The 16,973-nt window shown below is 59.8% G+C and overlaps 1 protein-coding gene across 1 annotated transcript; it reads right to left on the bottom strand.

The window, feature by feature from the left end:
• Position 1: 1 nt before the first annotated feature.
• On the bottom strand, positions 2-16,465 carry ARHGAP30 (Rho GTPase activating protein 30). Its single transcript, XM_014261836.2, has 13 exons — positions 16,212-16,465; positions 14,450-14,552; positions 11,842-11,986; positions 11,643-11,725; positions 10,922-11,029; positions 9,355-9,482; positions 8,507-8,642; positions 7,772-7,872; positions 7,616-7,690; positions 6,374-6,763; positions 5,159-5,667; positions 3,103-4,736; positions 2-416 (listed from the first exon to the last, which is right to left on the bottom strand). The coding sequence occupies exons 1-13, from the start codon at positions 16,318-16,320 to the stop codon at positions 2-4; spliced, it is 3,936 nt and encodes a 1,311-aa protein (XP_014117311.2). The 5' UTR covers positions 16,321-16,465.
• Positions 16,466-16,973: the final 508 nt, after the last annotated feature.

The raw sequence follows: 16,973 nt of genomic DNA, 5'->3' as shown, positions 1-16,973 counted from the left end.
CTCACGCGGCCCCGGCCCGGCTTCGCGCCGCCATCTTGGGCCGGGGCGCCGCTCCGCGCAGCGCCGCGCCGCCATCTTGGCGCCGGGCACGGCCGCTCTCACGGCCGGCCGCCATCTTAGCGCGCGGGGCCGCGCGCGGCGCCATCTTAGACGGCGAGGCCCGAGGCGCTTCCGCCGCCCCGCCGCCATCTTGGGTGAGGGCGGCGCCATGTTGGAAGCGGGCGGCGCTCGGTGAGGGCCGCGGCGGGGGAGCGGGGACGGGGCCGGACCTTCCCGAGGGTGCGGGATCCCCGCCCGACCCATCGGTCCCCGGGGGCTTTGGGAACTGCGCCCGGAGATCGCGACCCGCCCCCGTCGTGAGGGCGCTGCGGGCGCCGCCATGTTGAGGCAAAGATGGCGGCGGTGTAAACAAAGGCCTGGGTTTATTGCAGGCCTTGTGTCCCCTCAGTGTCCTCCTGTCCCCTCAGTGTCCCCCTGTCCCCTTGTGTCTTCATGTCCCTGTAGATCTGTGTAGCCAAGTCCCCATAGCCACCTACACGTGCTGCTGTCCCCATATCGCAATGTCCCCATGTCTCCCCATCCCAGTGTCCTCATGTCCCAAATGTCCCCAATGTCCCCAGTGTCCCCAATGTCCCCAATGTCCCCATGTTCCCAGTGTCCCCCGTCCCTGTGTCCCCAATGTCCTTTTATCTGCATGTACCCAGGTCCCCATGTTCCCATTTCTCCCTGTGTCAATGCCCCAAATGTCCCCAAACCCCACTGTCCCCAGTGTCCCCAATGTCCCTGATGTCCTCAATGTCCCCAATGTCCCAGTGTCCCCAATGTCCCCAAATGTCCCCAATGTCCCCACTGTCCCCGATGTCCCCAATGTCCCCAATGTCCCCAGTGTCCCCCCAGTGTCCCCAGTCCCTCCCCACTGTCCCCGATGTCCCCAGTGTCCCCAGTGTCCCCACAGCCCTGTTGTCCCCAATGTCCCCTGTCCCCATGTTCTTTATCCCCAACGGTTCCCTGTCCCAATGTCCCCAAATGTCCCCAAATATGGCAAAATTTCCATCAAAAAAATCCATTTTTGGTGTTTGATTTTTGTCACTTTGCAGCTCCGAGAGACGTCTGGAAAAATCCAATTCTGGGCCTCGTTAAAGGTCAGCTGTTAATTAGATGTAAATTATATTGCTGTATCTAATCACCTTAAATAATATTTAATAATAATAATAATAATAAAATAATAAAATATTATTATAAATATTTAATAATATTAATTGTGTGTAGACATGTAACAACATGTGTTTATACTTCAATTTATTATGTAGTTGTTACGCATGGTATTTAATTTGTGTATTTGCATATATTTGCATATAATGGTACTAATTATAAATAATCTCTTAATTAAAAATAGTAAAACGTTTGTGTAGATCTGGGTTGGATTTGGCAACCAAAATCTGAAATAACAAACAAAAAGCTATGAAAAATATAGAATGAAATTGGCACATAAATAATAAATATCTATGTGACTATGTTGTGTTGTTAGGGATTATATCTGTATAATTTAAATAATAAATATTTATATTATATTATATTATATTATATTATTTTATATTATATTATATTATTTTATATTATATTATATTATATTATATTATATTATATTATATTATATTATGCTATATTATATTATATTATATTATATTATATTATATTATATTATATTATATTATATATGTTGTATTATATTATATTATATTATATTATATTATATTATATTATATTATGTTATATTATGTTATGGTATGTTATGTTATGTTGTGTTATGTTATATTATATTATATTATATTATATTATATTATATTATGCTATATTATATTATTATATTATATTATTATCATATTATAGTATGTTATGTTATGTTATGTTATGTTATGTTATGTTATGTTATATTGTATTATATTACATTGTATTATATTACATTGTAATATATTATATTATATTATATTATATTATATTATATTATATTATATTATATTATATTATATTATATAGTATTATATAATATAATATTATATTATATTATATTATATTATGCTATATTATATTATTATTATATTATGTTATTATTATATATTATATTATGTTATTTTATTTTATGTTATGTTATATTATATTATATTATATTACATTGTAATATATTATATTGTACAATATATATATATGTTGTATTATATTATATTATATTATATTATATTATATTATATTATATATGTTGTATTATATTATATTATATTATACTATATCATATTATATTATATAGTATTATATTATACTGTATTACATTATATTATATATTATATTATATTATATTATATTATATTATATTATATTATATTATATTATATTATACTATATTATATTATATTATATTATATTACATTATATTGTACATAATAAAAATAAAATAAAATAATAAAAATAAAATAAAATAAAATAAAATAAAATAAAATAAATAATAAAAATAAAAATAAAATAAAATAAAATAATATAAAATAAAATAAAACAAAATAAAATAAAATGAAGTAAAATAAATATATAAGTAAAATAAATATATATAGTAAACATAATTAAATAAAAATTAATAATAAAATAAAATAAATAAAACCCAATAAATAATAACATAAAATAAACATAATATTAAAAAGTACAAGATAATAAAAATAAAGTAAATATATAAACAAAATAAATAAACACCAACAACCAACCAGCGTCTCTCACACTGGAACGATCACCTTGTTATTGGCATTATTATTATTTTATTATCATTTTATTATCATTTTAATATCTTTTTATTATCATTTATTTGCACTCAGCCCTGGGGGGGGCCCTGTCCACGCTCAGCGCTCGCCTCCCCCCAGGGCTGCACTCGGGGGTCCCGGGGGGTCGCAGGGGGATTTGGGGGGGTCCCAGGGGGATTTGGGGGGTCCCGGGGTGTCCCAGGGGGATTTGGGGGGTCCCGGGGTGTCCCAGGGGGATTTGGGGGGCTCCCAGGGGGATTTGGGGGGCTCCCAGGGGGATTTGTGGGGTCCGGGGGTGTCCCAGGGGGATTTGGGGGGCTCCCAGGGGGATTTGGGGGGGTCCCAGGGGGATCTGGGGGGTCCCGGCAGGGCACAGGCGAAGTGGGGCTTGGGGGGCACCACGGGCACGGCCCGGGCCAGCAGCACCCGAGCCCCCAAAATGGGGAGGGGGCGGCGGGAACTGCGCGGGGGGAGCCGGGGGGGCTCGGCCGGGAACGGCCCCAGGGATTTGGGGCGCCTGTCCCGGATCAGATTTGGGGGTCCAGGAGTGTCCCAGGGTTTGGGGGTCTCAGCCAGGATCAGCCCCAGGGATTTGGGGGGCTCGGCTGGGATCAGCCCCAGGGATTTGGGGGCGTCCCAGGGTTTGGGGGACTCGTCTTGGATCGGCTCCAGGGATTTGGGGGGGTCCCAAGATTCGGGGGGCTCGGCTGGGATCGGCTCCAGGGATTTGGGGGGGTCCCAGGATTTGGGGGGCTCGGCTGGGATCGGCTCCAGGGGTTTGGGGCTCTCATCCCACATCAGCTCCAGGGGTCCAGGAGGATCCCACGATTTGGGGGGCTCACCCCAGATTGGATCCAGGGCTCTGGGCGGCTCATCCTGGATCGGCTCCAGGGATTTGGGGGGCTCCAGGGATTTGGGGTGCTCAGCCAGGGTCGGCCCCAGGGATTTGGGGGGCTCCAGGGATTTGGGGTGCTCAGACAGGGTCGGCCCCAGGGATTTGGGGGGCTCATCCTGGATCAGCTGCAGAGATCCAGGGGGGTCATCCTGGATCGGCTCTGGAGGCCTGGGAGCCTCTGGGAATTTGGGGGGCTCCAGGGATCTGGGGGGCTCATCCCAGATCGGCCCCATGGATTTGGGGGGCTCGTCCTGGATCAGCTGCAGGGCTCCAGGGAGCCCCAGGGATTTCGGGGGGTCAGCAGAGATGGGCTCCAGGTTTTTGGGGGTTTCATCCTGGATCGACTTTATGGGTCTCAGGGACTCAACTTGGATCAGCTCCTGTGATCCGGGGGTCTCCGAGGGCCTGGGGGGCTCCGGGAATTCGGGGTGCTCGTCCTGGATCAGCTCCAGGGGTTTGGGGGGCTCTCCAGGGGCCAGGGCAGGGGGAGAGGTCGGGGTGACCCCGGGGGTGACATCGGCCCCTTCTGGTACAGCCCCGGGGGGCTCGGGGGGCTCTGCCAGGGGCGGGGCCGGAGGAGACCCCCCTAAATCCCGGGAATCGCCCTCCCCCGGGATGAGGGGCTGGGATCCAGCTCCGTCCGCTCCCCCGTTCCCAGCGGGACCCCCGACCTCTCCTCCCTCCCCCCACAGCCCAGCCCTGGGGCTGGAATCTCCCTCCGCAGCCCCCTCCCCTCCACCCCCTTCCCCACGGGGGTCCCGGGGGGGGTCCCGCACTCCCGGACCATCCTTTTCCAGGGGTGCTTGGGCCAGAATCTCTGGGATCTCCGGGATCTCCGGGATCTCCGGGATCTCCAGGGCTGTCCCCGTGCCCAGGGGTCCCTCGGGGGTGTCCGGGGCAGTCCCCAGCGGGCTGAGCTCGTCGTGGGCGCTCAGGAAGATTTCGTCGGGGTCGGAGTCGGGGTCGGAGGCTCCGGGGGCCAGGAAGAACATGTCGTGCTCCGTGCACTCCTCGATGGACAGGTAACTGTCCGGCTGCTCCGGCCAGCGCTCACCTGGCTGCGGGTGGGGGCACGGGGATGGCACCCCGGGAATGTCACCGTGTCCCCCCTGTTCATCCCAATCCCAATCCCATCCCATCCCATCCCATGGATCCCATCCCATCCCATCCCATCCCATGGATCCCATCCCATCCCAATCCCATCCCATGGATCCCATCCCATCCCATCCCATCCCATGGATCCCATCCCATCCCCTCCCATCCCATGGATCCCATCCCATCCCATCCCATGGATCCCATCCCATCCCATCCCATGGATCCCATCCCATCCCATCCCATGGATCCCATCCCATCCCATCCCATGGATCCCATCCCATCCCATCCCATGGATCCCATCCCACCCCATCCCATCCCGTTCCACACCCTCCTCCCACCGGTCCCACCCTGTCCCCAAATCCCGGGAATGCCGCCGGCTGCTCACGTTCATGAACCCGCTCTCCATCCCCTCCTCCACGGCCGGGAACCCTTCCCCTATCCCGGGGATTCCATCCTCGATCCCGGGGGTTCCATCCTCGATCCCGGTGGTCTCATCCTCGATCCCGGTGGTCTCATCCTCGATCCCGGGGGTCTCATCCTCGATCCCGGTGGTCTCATCCTCGATCCCGGGGGTTCCATCCTCGATCCCGGGGGTCTCATCCTCGATCCCGGGGGTCCCATCCTCGATCCCGGTGGTCTCATCCTCGATCCCGGGGGTTCCATCCTCGATCCCGGTGGTCTCATCCTCGATCCCGGTGGTCTCATCCTCGATCCCGGTGGTCTCATCCTCGATCCCGGGGGTTCCATCCTCGATCCCGGGGGTTCCATCCTCGATCCCGGGACTCCGCGCCGCCGCGTCCGTGTCCCCGCCGCCCTCCAGCCACGTCTCGGGGCCGTCCAGGAAGGCGAAGGAATCGCGGAGCTCCAGGGAGAGCCGTGTCTGCTCCGCATCTCCTGCGGGCAAAACCGGGAGCGGTGGATCCCGGGATCCCACTCGATCCCGGGATCCTCCCAATCCCAGTGTCCCCCCAATGCCGGGGTCCTCCCGATCGTCCTCATCCCAGTGTTCCCCCGATCCGAGGGTCTTCCCAATCCCGGTGTATCCCTGATCCCAGTGTTCCGCTGACCCTCCTGCCCTCCCGATCCCGGTGTGTCCCCGATCCCGGTGTGTCCCCGATCCCGGTGTGTCCCCGATCCCGGTGTCCCCCCAGTCCCGGTGTCACCATAATTCCGGTGTCCCCCCTCTCCCAGTGTCCCCCGGATCCCGGTGTCCCCCGGATCCCGTTATCTCCCCGATCCCGGTGTCCCCCGGATCCCGGTGTCCCCTCTCTCCCGGTGTCCCCTCTCTCCCGGTGTCCCCCTGATCCCGTTATCTCCCCTATCCCGGTGTCCCCCCTATCCCGGTGTCCCCCCTATCCCTGTGTCCCCTCTCCCGGTGTCCCCTCTCTCCCGGTGTCCCCTCTCCCGGTGTCCCCCTGATCCCGTTATCTCCCCTATCCCGGTGTCCCCCCTCTCCCCGTGTCCCCTCTCCCCGTGTCCCCTCTCTCCCGGTGTCCCCCGGGTCCCGTTATCTCCCTGATCCCGGTGTCCCCCGGATCCCGGTGTCCCCTCTCTCCCGGTGTCCCCCGGATCCCGCGGGGGTCCCACTCCGGGGTCTCACCGGAGCGGGGCCGGGGGTCCCGGGCGGGCTCGGGGGCGCTGCCGGGGGGAGTTTCCCGTTCCAGCGCGGGGCACGGGAGCCCCCGGGTGAGGCGGGACAGGTTGGAGGTGATGTGGAAGGGGACGGTGACCGAGAAGGGGCCCGAGATGTGCAGCCCCGCGCATTTCTCGGCGCGGGAGCGGCCGCAGACCCCCGGCCCCGCCCGGGGGGCTTTGGGGGTGGTGGGCTCCGACTTGGTGCTGCTCTCGGCCGCCGCTTCCAGGGGCTCCTCCAGGCTCTCGTCCAGCTCCGGGTGCGGTTCCGGGGGAGCGGAGGCAGCGTCCGAGCTGTGCTGCCGCTGCGGCCGCAGCTTCATCGACAGCTTCGGCAGCAGCCGGGGGGCGTCCGCGCCTGCGGAGGGGCGAGTCCGGAGCGGGCCCGGGCTGAGGGGGATCCCGGGGGATCCCGGGGTGCGGGGGGGATCCCGGGGTCCAGAGGAAGAGTCAGGGACAGGAGGAGATCCCAGAACCCCGAGGGAGGGTCAGGGTCCCTGTGGGATCCCAGAGTCCCATCCCATCCCAGGGATCCCATCCCATCCCATGGATCCCATCCCATGGATCCCACCCCATCCCAGGGATCCCATCCCATCCCATGGATCCCATCCCATGGATCCCATCCCATCCCATGGATCCCATCCCATCCCAGGGATCCCATCCCATCCCATGGATCCCATCCCATGGATCCCATCCCATCCCATGGATCCCATCCCATCCCATGGATCCCATCCCATCCCAGGGATCCCATCCCATCCCATGGATCCCATCCCATGGATCCCATCCCATCCCATGGATCCCATCCCATCCCAGGGATCCCATCCCACCCCATCCCATGGATCCCATCCCATCCCAGGGATCCCATCCCATCCCATGGATCCCATCCCATGAATCCCACCCCATCCCATGGATCCCATCCCACCCCATCCCATCCCATCCCATCCCATCCCATCCCATGAATCCCACCCCATCCCAGGGATCCCATCCCACCCCATCCCATGGATCCCATCCCATCCCATCCCCACTTCCCCCATCCCTGCTCTGCCCCGAAGATCCCACCTCGGGCTCAGGGACAATCCCAAGGGATGGGACAGTCCCTCCCTGGTGTCGGGGACTCCCGAGGAATTGGAGGGACAATTCCCAAGGGTCAGGGGGACAATTCCCAAGGGATGGGAGGGATAATCCCGAGGGGTCAGAGGGTCCCTCTTACCTGGGGGTCCGGAGGGGCCGGAGCTGAGCGAGTCCATGCTCTTGGCCGGCCGCAGACTGACCTTCTCACACTTGTCTGGAACGGGGCAGGAAGAGGGGATTGGGGGGATTTGGGGACACATCCCCCCAGTCCATGGGATCCCCCCGGAATTCCCACCTTTCTCCTCCGCCTTCCCCGGCTTCCGCTTGGCCTCATGCCCGGAGCGGCCCAGGTTGAAGATGGATCTCCACTTCTTGGCCTTCAGGGAGCCCTTGCTCCTGTGGGGACACCTGGGATACACCTGGGGGTACCTGGGATACACCTGGGGGTACCTGGAGACACCTGGGATACACCTGGGGGTACTTGGAGACACCTGGGATACACCTGGGATACACCTGGGGACACCTGGGCACACCTGGGGACACCTGGGCACACCTGGGATACACCTGGGGGTACCTGGAGACACTTGGGGTACACCAGGGGACACCTGGGATACACCTGGAGACACCTGGGGGTACCTGGGATACACCTGGGGGCACCTGGAGACACTTGGGGTACACCTGGAGACACCTGGGATACACTTGGAGACACTTGGGGCACACCTGGGGGCACCTGGGATACACCTGGAGGTACCTGGAGACACTTGGGGTACACCTGGGCACACCTGGAAACACTTGGGGCACACCTGGAGACACCTGGGACACACCTGGGCACACCTGAGGGACATCTGAGCTCACCTGAGCACACCTGGGGGGGACACCTGGGGGCACCTGAGCACACCCCAGGTGTGGGGACACCCGGCTCACCGTCAGTCGGGACCACCTGAGCCAGGCCCGGGGTTTGGGGGTCCCTGGGAGTCCCCGGGGTGGGGTGGGGGTGTCACCTGTCCCACCTGTGCCAGGTGAGCCGTACCTGTGCTCGCCGAGCTCGATGATGGTGTGGTAGGGTCTCATCTGGGGGGGGCCGTCACCCTGGCTCAGCACGGCCGGGACGTGCAGAGGGGGAGCCCCCCCGGGCAGGAGCAGCGAGCGACGGGGACAGTCCCCACCTGGGACCCCAAAAACGTCACAGGGTCACCCCAGAGAGCCCAGCCTGGGATCGGGAATGTCGGGGGGATTCCTCATCTGGAGACCCCCAAATCGGGGTGTTCATATCCCCCCTGGGATTGGGAATGTCGGGGGGATTCCTCATCTGGAGACCCCCAGATCGGGGTGTTCGTATCCCCATGGGATCAGGGAATGTTCGGGGGGATTCCTCATCTGGAGACCCCCAAATCGGGGTGTTCATATCCCCCCTGGGACTGGAAATGTTGGGGGGATTCCCCACCTGGAGACCCCCAAATCGGGGTGTTCGTACCCCTGGGATTGGGAATGAGGGGGGGGATTCTCCACCTGGAGACCCCCAAAATGGGGTGTTCATATCCCCATGGGATCAGGGAACGTTGGGGGGATTCCCCACTTGGAGACCCCCAAAATGGGGTGTTCATATCCCTCTGGGACCCCCCAATGTCCCCTCAGGGAGGATCAGGGAATGTCAGGGGCAATCCCCACCTGAAGACCCCAAAAAAGTGTGGGTGTCCCACCAGGAACCCCCAGCCTGGGATCAGGGAATGTCGGGGGGATTCCCCACCTGGAGACCCCCAAAATGGGGTGTTCATATCCCCCCTGGGATTGGGAATGAGGGGGGGATTCTCCACCTGGAGACCCCCAGGTCGGGGTGTCGGTGTCCCCCCGGTGTCCCCCCGTGTCCCCCCCAGGTACCTCGGAGCGGGGCGTCCCCGAAGAGCTGCTCCACGTGGGTGAGGATGAACTCCACCACGATGGACTGAACGCGCACCTCCATGAACGCCGCCGTGCCGTTAAAACCGGACACCTCGATGTCCCTCGAGCTGGGGGACAGCGGGGTCACCTCGGGGTGGGGGACAGCGGGGGGACAGCGGGGTGAGGGGACAGCGGGGTCACCTCAGGGTGAGGGACAGCGGGGTGAGGGGACAGCGGGGTCACCTCGAGCTGGGGGACAGAGGGGTCACCTCGGGGTGGGGGACAGCGGGGTCACCTCGGGGTGGGGGACAGCGGGGTGAGGGGACAGTGGGGTCACCTCGGGGTGAGGGACAGCGGGGTCACCTCAGGGTGAGGGACAGCGGGGTCACCTCGGGGTGAGGGACAGCAGGGGGACAGCGGGGTGAGGGGACAGTGGGGTCACCTCAGGGTGAGGGACAGTGGGGTGAGGGGACAGCGGGGTCACCTCGGGGTGAGGGACAGCGGGGTCACCTCGGGGTGAGGGACAGCGGGGTCACCTCGGGGTGAGGGAACAGTGAGGTCACCTCGGGGTGGGGGGGACAGCGGGGGGACAGCGGGGTCACCTCGGGGTGGGGGACAGGGGGGTGATGGACATGGGGGAATGGGGACAGGGAATGGGGAAGGGGACAGGGAAATGAGATCAGAGTGATGATGGGGACAGGGGAATCGTAGGGACAAGGGAGATATTGGGGACATCTGGGGGGTGGTGACAAGTTTGGCAGGGACAGGGGAATGGGATCAGAGGGATGGCCAGGGCTGAGGGTGACAGGAATGACAGTGACAGGGCTGAGGGTGACAGTGCCAGGACTGAGGGTGACAGTGCCAGGACTGAGGGTGACAGGACTGACGGTGACAGTGACAGGTCTGAGGGTGACAGTGCCAGGACTGAGGGTGACAGGAATGACAGTGCCAGGTCTGAGGGTGACAGTGACAGGACTCAGGGTGACAGTGACAGGACTGAGGGTGACAGTGACAGGACTCAGGGTGACAGTGCCAGGACTGAGGGTGACAGTGACAGGTCTGAGGGTGACAGTGACAGGACTGAGGGTGACAGTGCCAGGTCTGAGGGTGCCAGTGACAGGTCTGAGGGTGACAGTGCCAGGTCTGAGGGTGACAGTGACAGGTCTGAGGGTGACAGTGACAGGTCTGAGGGTGCCAGTGACAGGTCTGAGGGTGACAGTGACAGGTCTGAGGGTGACAGTGACAGGACTGAGGGTGACAGTGACAGGTCTGAGGGTGCCAGTGCCAGGTCTGAGGGTGACAGTGACAGGTCTGAGGGTGCCAGTGCCAGGTCTGAGGGTGACAGTGACAGGTCTGAGGGTGCCAGTGCCAGGTCTGAGGGTGACAGTGACAGGTCTGAGGGTGCCAGTGACAGGTCTGAGGGTGACAGTGACAGGTCTGAGGGTGCCAGTGCCAGGTCTGAGGGTGACAGTGACAGGTCTGAGGGTGCCAGTGACAGGTCTGAGGGTGACAGTGACAGGACTGAGGGTGCCAGCCTCAGCCGGGCCCGGGGCCCGCTGGCCCTCACCGCAGCAGGTTGGGGGCCCACACGATGGCCAGGTTCCGCGCGTGCATGTTGGTGCGGCCGCTGTGGCCGGCCATGCGCAGCAGGTGACGCATCAGGAACTCCAGAGTCCTGCGACAGCCGCGACACCTCAGCCACCGCCACCCGCACAGGGGACACCGTGAGGGGACACCGAGAGGGGACACCGCCAGGGGACACCGCCAGGGGACACCGCATGGGGACACAGCAAGGGGACACCGTGAGGGGACACCGAGAGGGGACACCGCCAGGGGACACCACGAGGGGACACCGCATGGGGACACCGAGAGGGGACACCATGAGGGGACACCAAGAGGGGACACCGCCAGGGGACACAGCAAGGGGACACCGTGAGGGGACACCGTGAGGGGACACCGCGAGGGGACACTGCATGGGGACACCGCGAGGGGACACTGCCCGGGGGACACCGTGAGGGGACACCGCGAGGGGACACAGCGAGTGGACACCGCCAGGGGACACCGCCCAGGGGACACCACGAGGTGACACCGCAGGGGGACACTGCCCAGGGGACACCGCCCAGGGGACACCACGAGGGGACACTGCAAGGGGACACCGCGAGGGGACACCGCCCAGGGGACATCGCCCAGGGGACACCGCAAGGGGACACCACCCAGGGGACACTGCCGAGGGGACATCGCTGAGGGGACACCGCTGGCGCCGTGGGGACATCCCCACCCCCCTTCACCTGTAGTGAGGCACCGGCAGCTCCTTGAGCACCTCCTTGATCTTCACCAGCCGAGCCTCCTCCATCTGGATGGCCACGGCGTCCTGCGGGGACAGCGCGGTGACACGGCCACCCGCGGCGCTGGGGACGCTTTGGGGACACCGGGGGACATCCGGGGACACCCGGGGACATCTGGGGACATCTGGGGACAGGGACTCACGGCGAACTTGTCGTAGAGCTGGTAGGTGAGCAGGGGGTTGGGCAGCTCGCGGCAGTAGGCCTTGCACAGGGAACTGACGCAGTGAACGTCCTGCAGGTAAACGTCCCGCGACAGGTCCGGGCTGCGCTGCGCCTCGAACTCCTGCCTGGGAGCGGGATTGGGATTGGGATTGGGGTTGGGATTGGGATTGGGATTGGGATTGGGATTGGGGATTTGGGGTTTGGGATTTGGGATTTGGGATTTGGGATTTGGGCTGCGCCTCGAACTCCTGCCTGGGAGAGGGATTGGGATTGGGATTGGGATTGGGATTGGGATTGGGATTGGGGTTTGGGATTTGGGGTTTGGGATTTGGGATTTGGGATTTGGGATTTGGGATTTGGGCTGCGCCTCGAACTCCTGCCTGGGAGAGGGATTGGGATTGGGATTGGGATTGGGGTTTGGGATTTGGGATTTGGGATTTGGGATTTGGGATTTGGGATTTGGGATTTGGGATTGGGATTTGGGCTGCGCCTCGAACTCCTGCCTGGGAGCGGGGATTGGGAATGGGATTGGGATTTGGGATTGGGGATTTGGGCTGTGCCTTGAACTCCTGCCTGGGAGATTGGGATCCCTGGACTGGGATTGGAGATGTGGGGTTACGGGGATATGGGGTGTGGGATATGGGATGTAGGATATGGGGTGTGGAGGTGTGGGATATGGGGTGTGAGACACTCATGGAGTCATGGGGACACAGGGACATGGGGATATGGGAATATTGGGACAAAGGGGGACATGGGAATGTGTGAGCAAATGGGACATGGGACAGGGGGATGGCAGGGTGATCCTCCCTGCGAGGATGGGATCCATGGGATGGGATGGGATGGGATGGGATGGGATGGGATGGGATGGGATGGGATGGGATGGGATCCATGGGATGGGATGGGATGGGATGGGATGGGATGGGATGGGATGGGATGGGATGGGATGGGATGGGATGGGATGGGATGGGATGGGATCCGTGGGGTGGGATGCGGCCCTGGGGTTGGGATGGTGGGGACACTGAGGTGACAGGAAAAGGCGGGGATTGGTGACAGGGGAATGGTGGGGACAGGGGTGGCAGGGACAGGGAGATGTGCCAGGGACACTGAGGATGTGCAGAATGATGGAACAGGAGGATCCTGGGGACAGGGGGACACTTGGGGATTTTGGGGACAGGGGAGACACCGGCAATTCTGGGTTCCCCCAGGAACAGCGGAGAAAAGAACTCGGGGAAAGAAGCAAAAGAGGAGAAAAACTGCCCCAAAACCGGGGAGAGTGAAAGAGAAGGGGCAGGGAAAACTCCAAACCAATAACGAGGGGAAAAAGGGAAGGAAAGGAGCGGAGGAAGGGGGACCGGAGCGGGATGGGGGGAAGGGAAGGGGCCGGGGGATGGGGGATGGAGGCTGGATCCGGCAGCTCGGCAGAGGGTGGGGGGAGGGGGGACTTGGGGGGGGTTCTGTGGCCCATCCCCCCCGCCCGTCACCCCGAGTCCGGTCCCATCCCTGCTTCCACCTTTTCTCATCCCATTCCCGTCCCCTCCCTCCCTCTCAGTCCCAGCGTCCTCCAGTCTCCACCCCCATCCCATCGATCCCGATATCCCCATCCCGATATCCCCCCCATCCCCATCCTAATCCCGACCTCTGCTCCATCCCCATCCCGCCCCGCTCCATCCTCATCCTCATCCTGATCCCGATTCCCAGCCCCGTTCCCATCCCAATCCTGATCCCCCCCTCCGTCCTTGTCCCGATCCCACCCTGTTCCCATCCCAGTCCCGCCTCAATCCCACCCCAATCCCTCCTCCCTCCCCACCCCAATCCCCGCCCAGTCCCCATTCCCACTCCCTATCCCTCCCCATCTCTGTCCCTGTCTCCGCCCCAATCCCTGCCCCATTCCCGCCCCCATTCCTGTCCCATTCCCATCGCGATCCCATTCCCATTCCCACTCCCAATCCCTGTCCCATTCCCGCCCCGATCCCGTTCCCATCCCGATCCCTGCCCCATTCCCACTCCTGATCCTTGCCCCATCCCGATCCCTGTCCCATTCCCTGTCCCATCCCCATCCCGATCCCTGTCCCGTTCCCATCCCGATCCCTGTCCCGTTCCCATCCCGTTCCCATCCCGTTCCCTGTCCCGTTCCCTATCCCGTTCCCTGTCCCGTTCCCATCCCGATCCCTGTCCCGTTCCCATCCCATTCCCATCCTGTTCCCATCCCGTTCCCATCCCGTTTCCATCCTGTTCCCATCCCGTTCCCTGTCCCGTTCCCATCCCATTCCCATCCCGTTCCCTGTCCCGTTCCCTGTCCCGTTCCCATCCCGTTCCCTGTCCCGTTCCCTATCCCGATCCCTGTCCCGTTCCCATCCCGTTCCCTGTCCCGTTCCCTGTCCCGTTTCCTGTCCCGTTCCCTGTCCCGTTCCCATCCCGTTCCCTGTCCCGTTCCCATCCCGTTCCCATCCCGTTCCCATCCCGTTCCCTGTCCCGTTCCCATCCCGTTCCCTGTCCCGATCCCTGTCCCGTTCCCATCCTGTTCCCGTCCCGTTCCCATCCCGTTCCCGTCCCGTTCCCTGTCCCCGCAGGTCCCGGTCCCCGCTGACCGCAGCCGCTGGATGTTGGAGGACACCCCGGACAGGCGGTAGATGCCATCGACCACCCCGTGCTGCTCCACGAACTCCGTGCAGCTCCGGAGCACCTGCGGCACTGCGGGACACGGACTGCAATCCCTCAGGGTCCTGCTGATCCCGGATCCCATGGGATCCTGCTGATCCCAGATCCCACAGGGTCCCACTGATTCCAGATCCCACGGGATCCCACTGATCCCGGATCCCTCAGGGTCCCGCTGATCCCAGATCCCACAGGGTCCCACTGATTCTGGATCCTGCAGGGTCCCACTGATCCCGGATCCACCAGAGCCTGACCAAGCCCAGATCCACCAGGGTCCAAATGATCCCGGATCCACCAGAGCCTGACTGATCCTGGACGTAACAGGATCCCAGCAAGCCTGGATCCCACAGGGTCTGAGGGATCCTGGATCCACCAGAGCCTGACTGAGCCCAGACTTGACAGGATCCCCCTGATCCTGGATCCCACAAGGGTCTGACTGATCCCAGATCAACCAGAGCCCAGCTGATTCCAGATCCAACAGGGTCCCACTGATCCTGGATCAAACAGAGTTCAACTGATCCTGGATCCACCAGAGCCCAACCGATCCTGGATCCATCAGTGCCTGCCAGCCCAGCTCCAGATCTGGATCCACCAACACCCACCTGAACCCAAAACCGAATCCTGGATCCAGCATCGCCCACCTGGGCCTGGACCCAAATCCCCGATCCAGCATCGCCCACCTGAGCCCAGCCCAGATCCCGGATCCAGCATCGCCCACCTGAACCCAAAACCGAATCCCGGATCCAGCATCGCCCCCCTGAGCCCAGCCCAGATCCCGGATCCAGCATCGCCCACCTGAACCCAAAACCGAATCCCGGATCCAGCATCGCCCACCTGAACCCAAAACTGAATCCCGGGTCCAGCATTGCCCACCTGGGCCTGGACCCAAATCCCCGATCCAGCATCGCCCACCTGAGCCCAGCCCAGATCCCGGATCTGGCATCGCCCACCTGGGCCTGGACCCAGCCCCACCAGCACCAGGGATGGGGAGGAACGTGGCCAACACCCCCTGGACATCTCCAGAGGGTCCCTGCACCTGTCTTGGGCCACCAACTCCACAAAGACGGAGCCGCAGCGGGGCCATCAGCTCCTTGGGGACAAGGCCACAGAGTGGCCGGGAACGAGGCCACTGACCCCACAGGGATGGGGCCACTGACCCCACATCAGGGTCCCACAGGAACGAGGGCACAAAGGCCGAAGGATGGGAGCACAAAATCCAGAGGGATGGAGCCACCAAATCCAAAAGGATGGAGCCACCAACTCCGCAGGGATGAGGCCACCAAATCCCGAGGAACAGGGCCACCAAATCCATGGGGAAGAGGCCACCAAATCCCAAAGGATGAAGTCACCAACCCCACAGGATCAGAGCACCAAATCCCAAAGGAATGAGGACACCAACTCCACCGGGATGAGGCCACCAAATCCCAAAGGATGAAGCCACCAGCTCCAAGGAACAGACCACCCAACCCCTCGGGGCCGACCCCCTGAGATCAGAGCCCGACCAAGCTCCAGTCCCCCCCAAATCCCGGCCGAGCCCCGCTGGCCGCGGCGCTTCCTGGAGCCCCGGTGACGCAACGTGTGGCGCAAGTCCCCCTCGAGTCCCCTCCGGGGCCCCTTCCCCGCTTCCGTGGGTGGCCCTGGTGGCACCGGTGGCCCCGGGGGGCTCGGGGGGCGTTTTGGGGGGGTGGCACTCACCGTCCTGCCCCGAGCGCTGGAGATGCTCGAGGAGGTCGCAGCCGAAGAGCCGCTCCCGGGAGCCGCCCTTGCGCCTCGCCCGCTGCCGGGCCTTGAGCGCCAGGGACATGGGGACAGGGACACGGGGACAGGGACACGGGGACAGGGACACGGGGACAGGGACACGGCCGGGGACACGGGGGACACGCCAGGGGGGTCCCGGCGCTGTCCCCGCGGGGGTGGCACAGGAAGGCGGAGGCCGCGCTCGAGGCGCTTCCTGCTCCCCACGGCCACGAAACCGCGGTGAGGGCGGGGACGCCTGCGCACACGCGTGTGCAAGGGACACGCCCTGGGGACACGGGGACACGTGAGTGTGCAAGGGGACACACCCTGGGGACACGTGAGTGTGCAAGGGACACGCCCTGGGGACACGGGGACACGTGAGTGTGCAAGGGACACGCCCTGGGGACACGGGGACACGTGAGTGTGCAAGGGACACGCCCTGGGGACATGGGGACACACTCGTGTGCATGGGGACACACCCTGAGGACACGTGAGTGTGCAACGGACACACCCTGGGGCCATGGGGACACGTGAGTGTGCAAGGGGACACGGCCTGGGGACACGTGAGTGTGCAAGGGGACACGGCCTGGGGACACGGGGACACGTGAGTGTGCAAGGGACACGCCCTGGGGGCACGTGAGTGTGCAAGGGACACGCCCTGGGGACACAGGGACACGCCCATGACAGACGAGGCTGGGGACACACCCGCGTGTGCGAGGC

The sequence above is a fragment of the Pseudopodoces humilis genome, chromosome 31, assembly GCF_049639895.1.
Source record: "Pseudopodoces humilis isolate 2021_Gansu_Grassland_sample_001 chromosome 31, ASM4963989v1, whole genome shotgun sequence".
Classification (NCBI taxonomy): domain Eukaryota; kingdom Metazoa; phylum Chordata; class Aves; order Passeriformes; family Paridae; genus Pseudopodoces; species Pseudopodoces humilis.
This window is presented reverse-complemented; position numbering and strand designations above follow the sequence as displayed.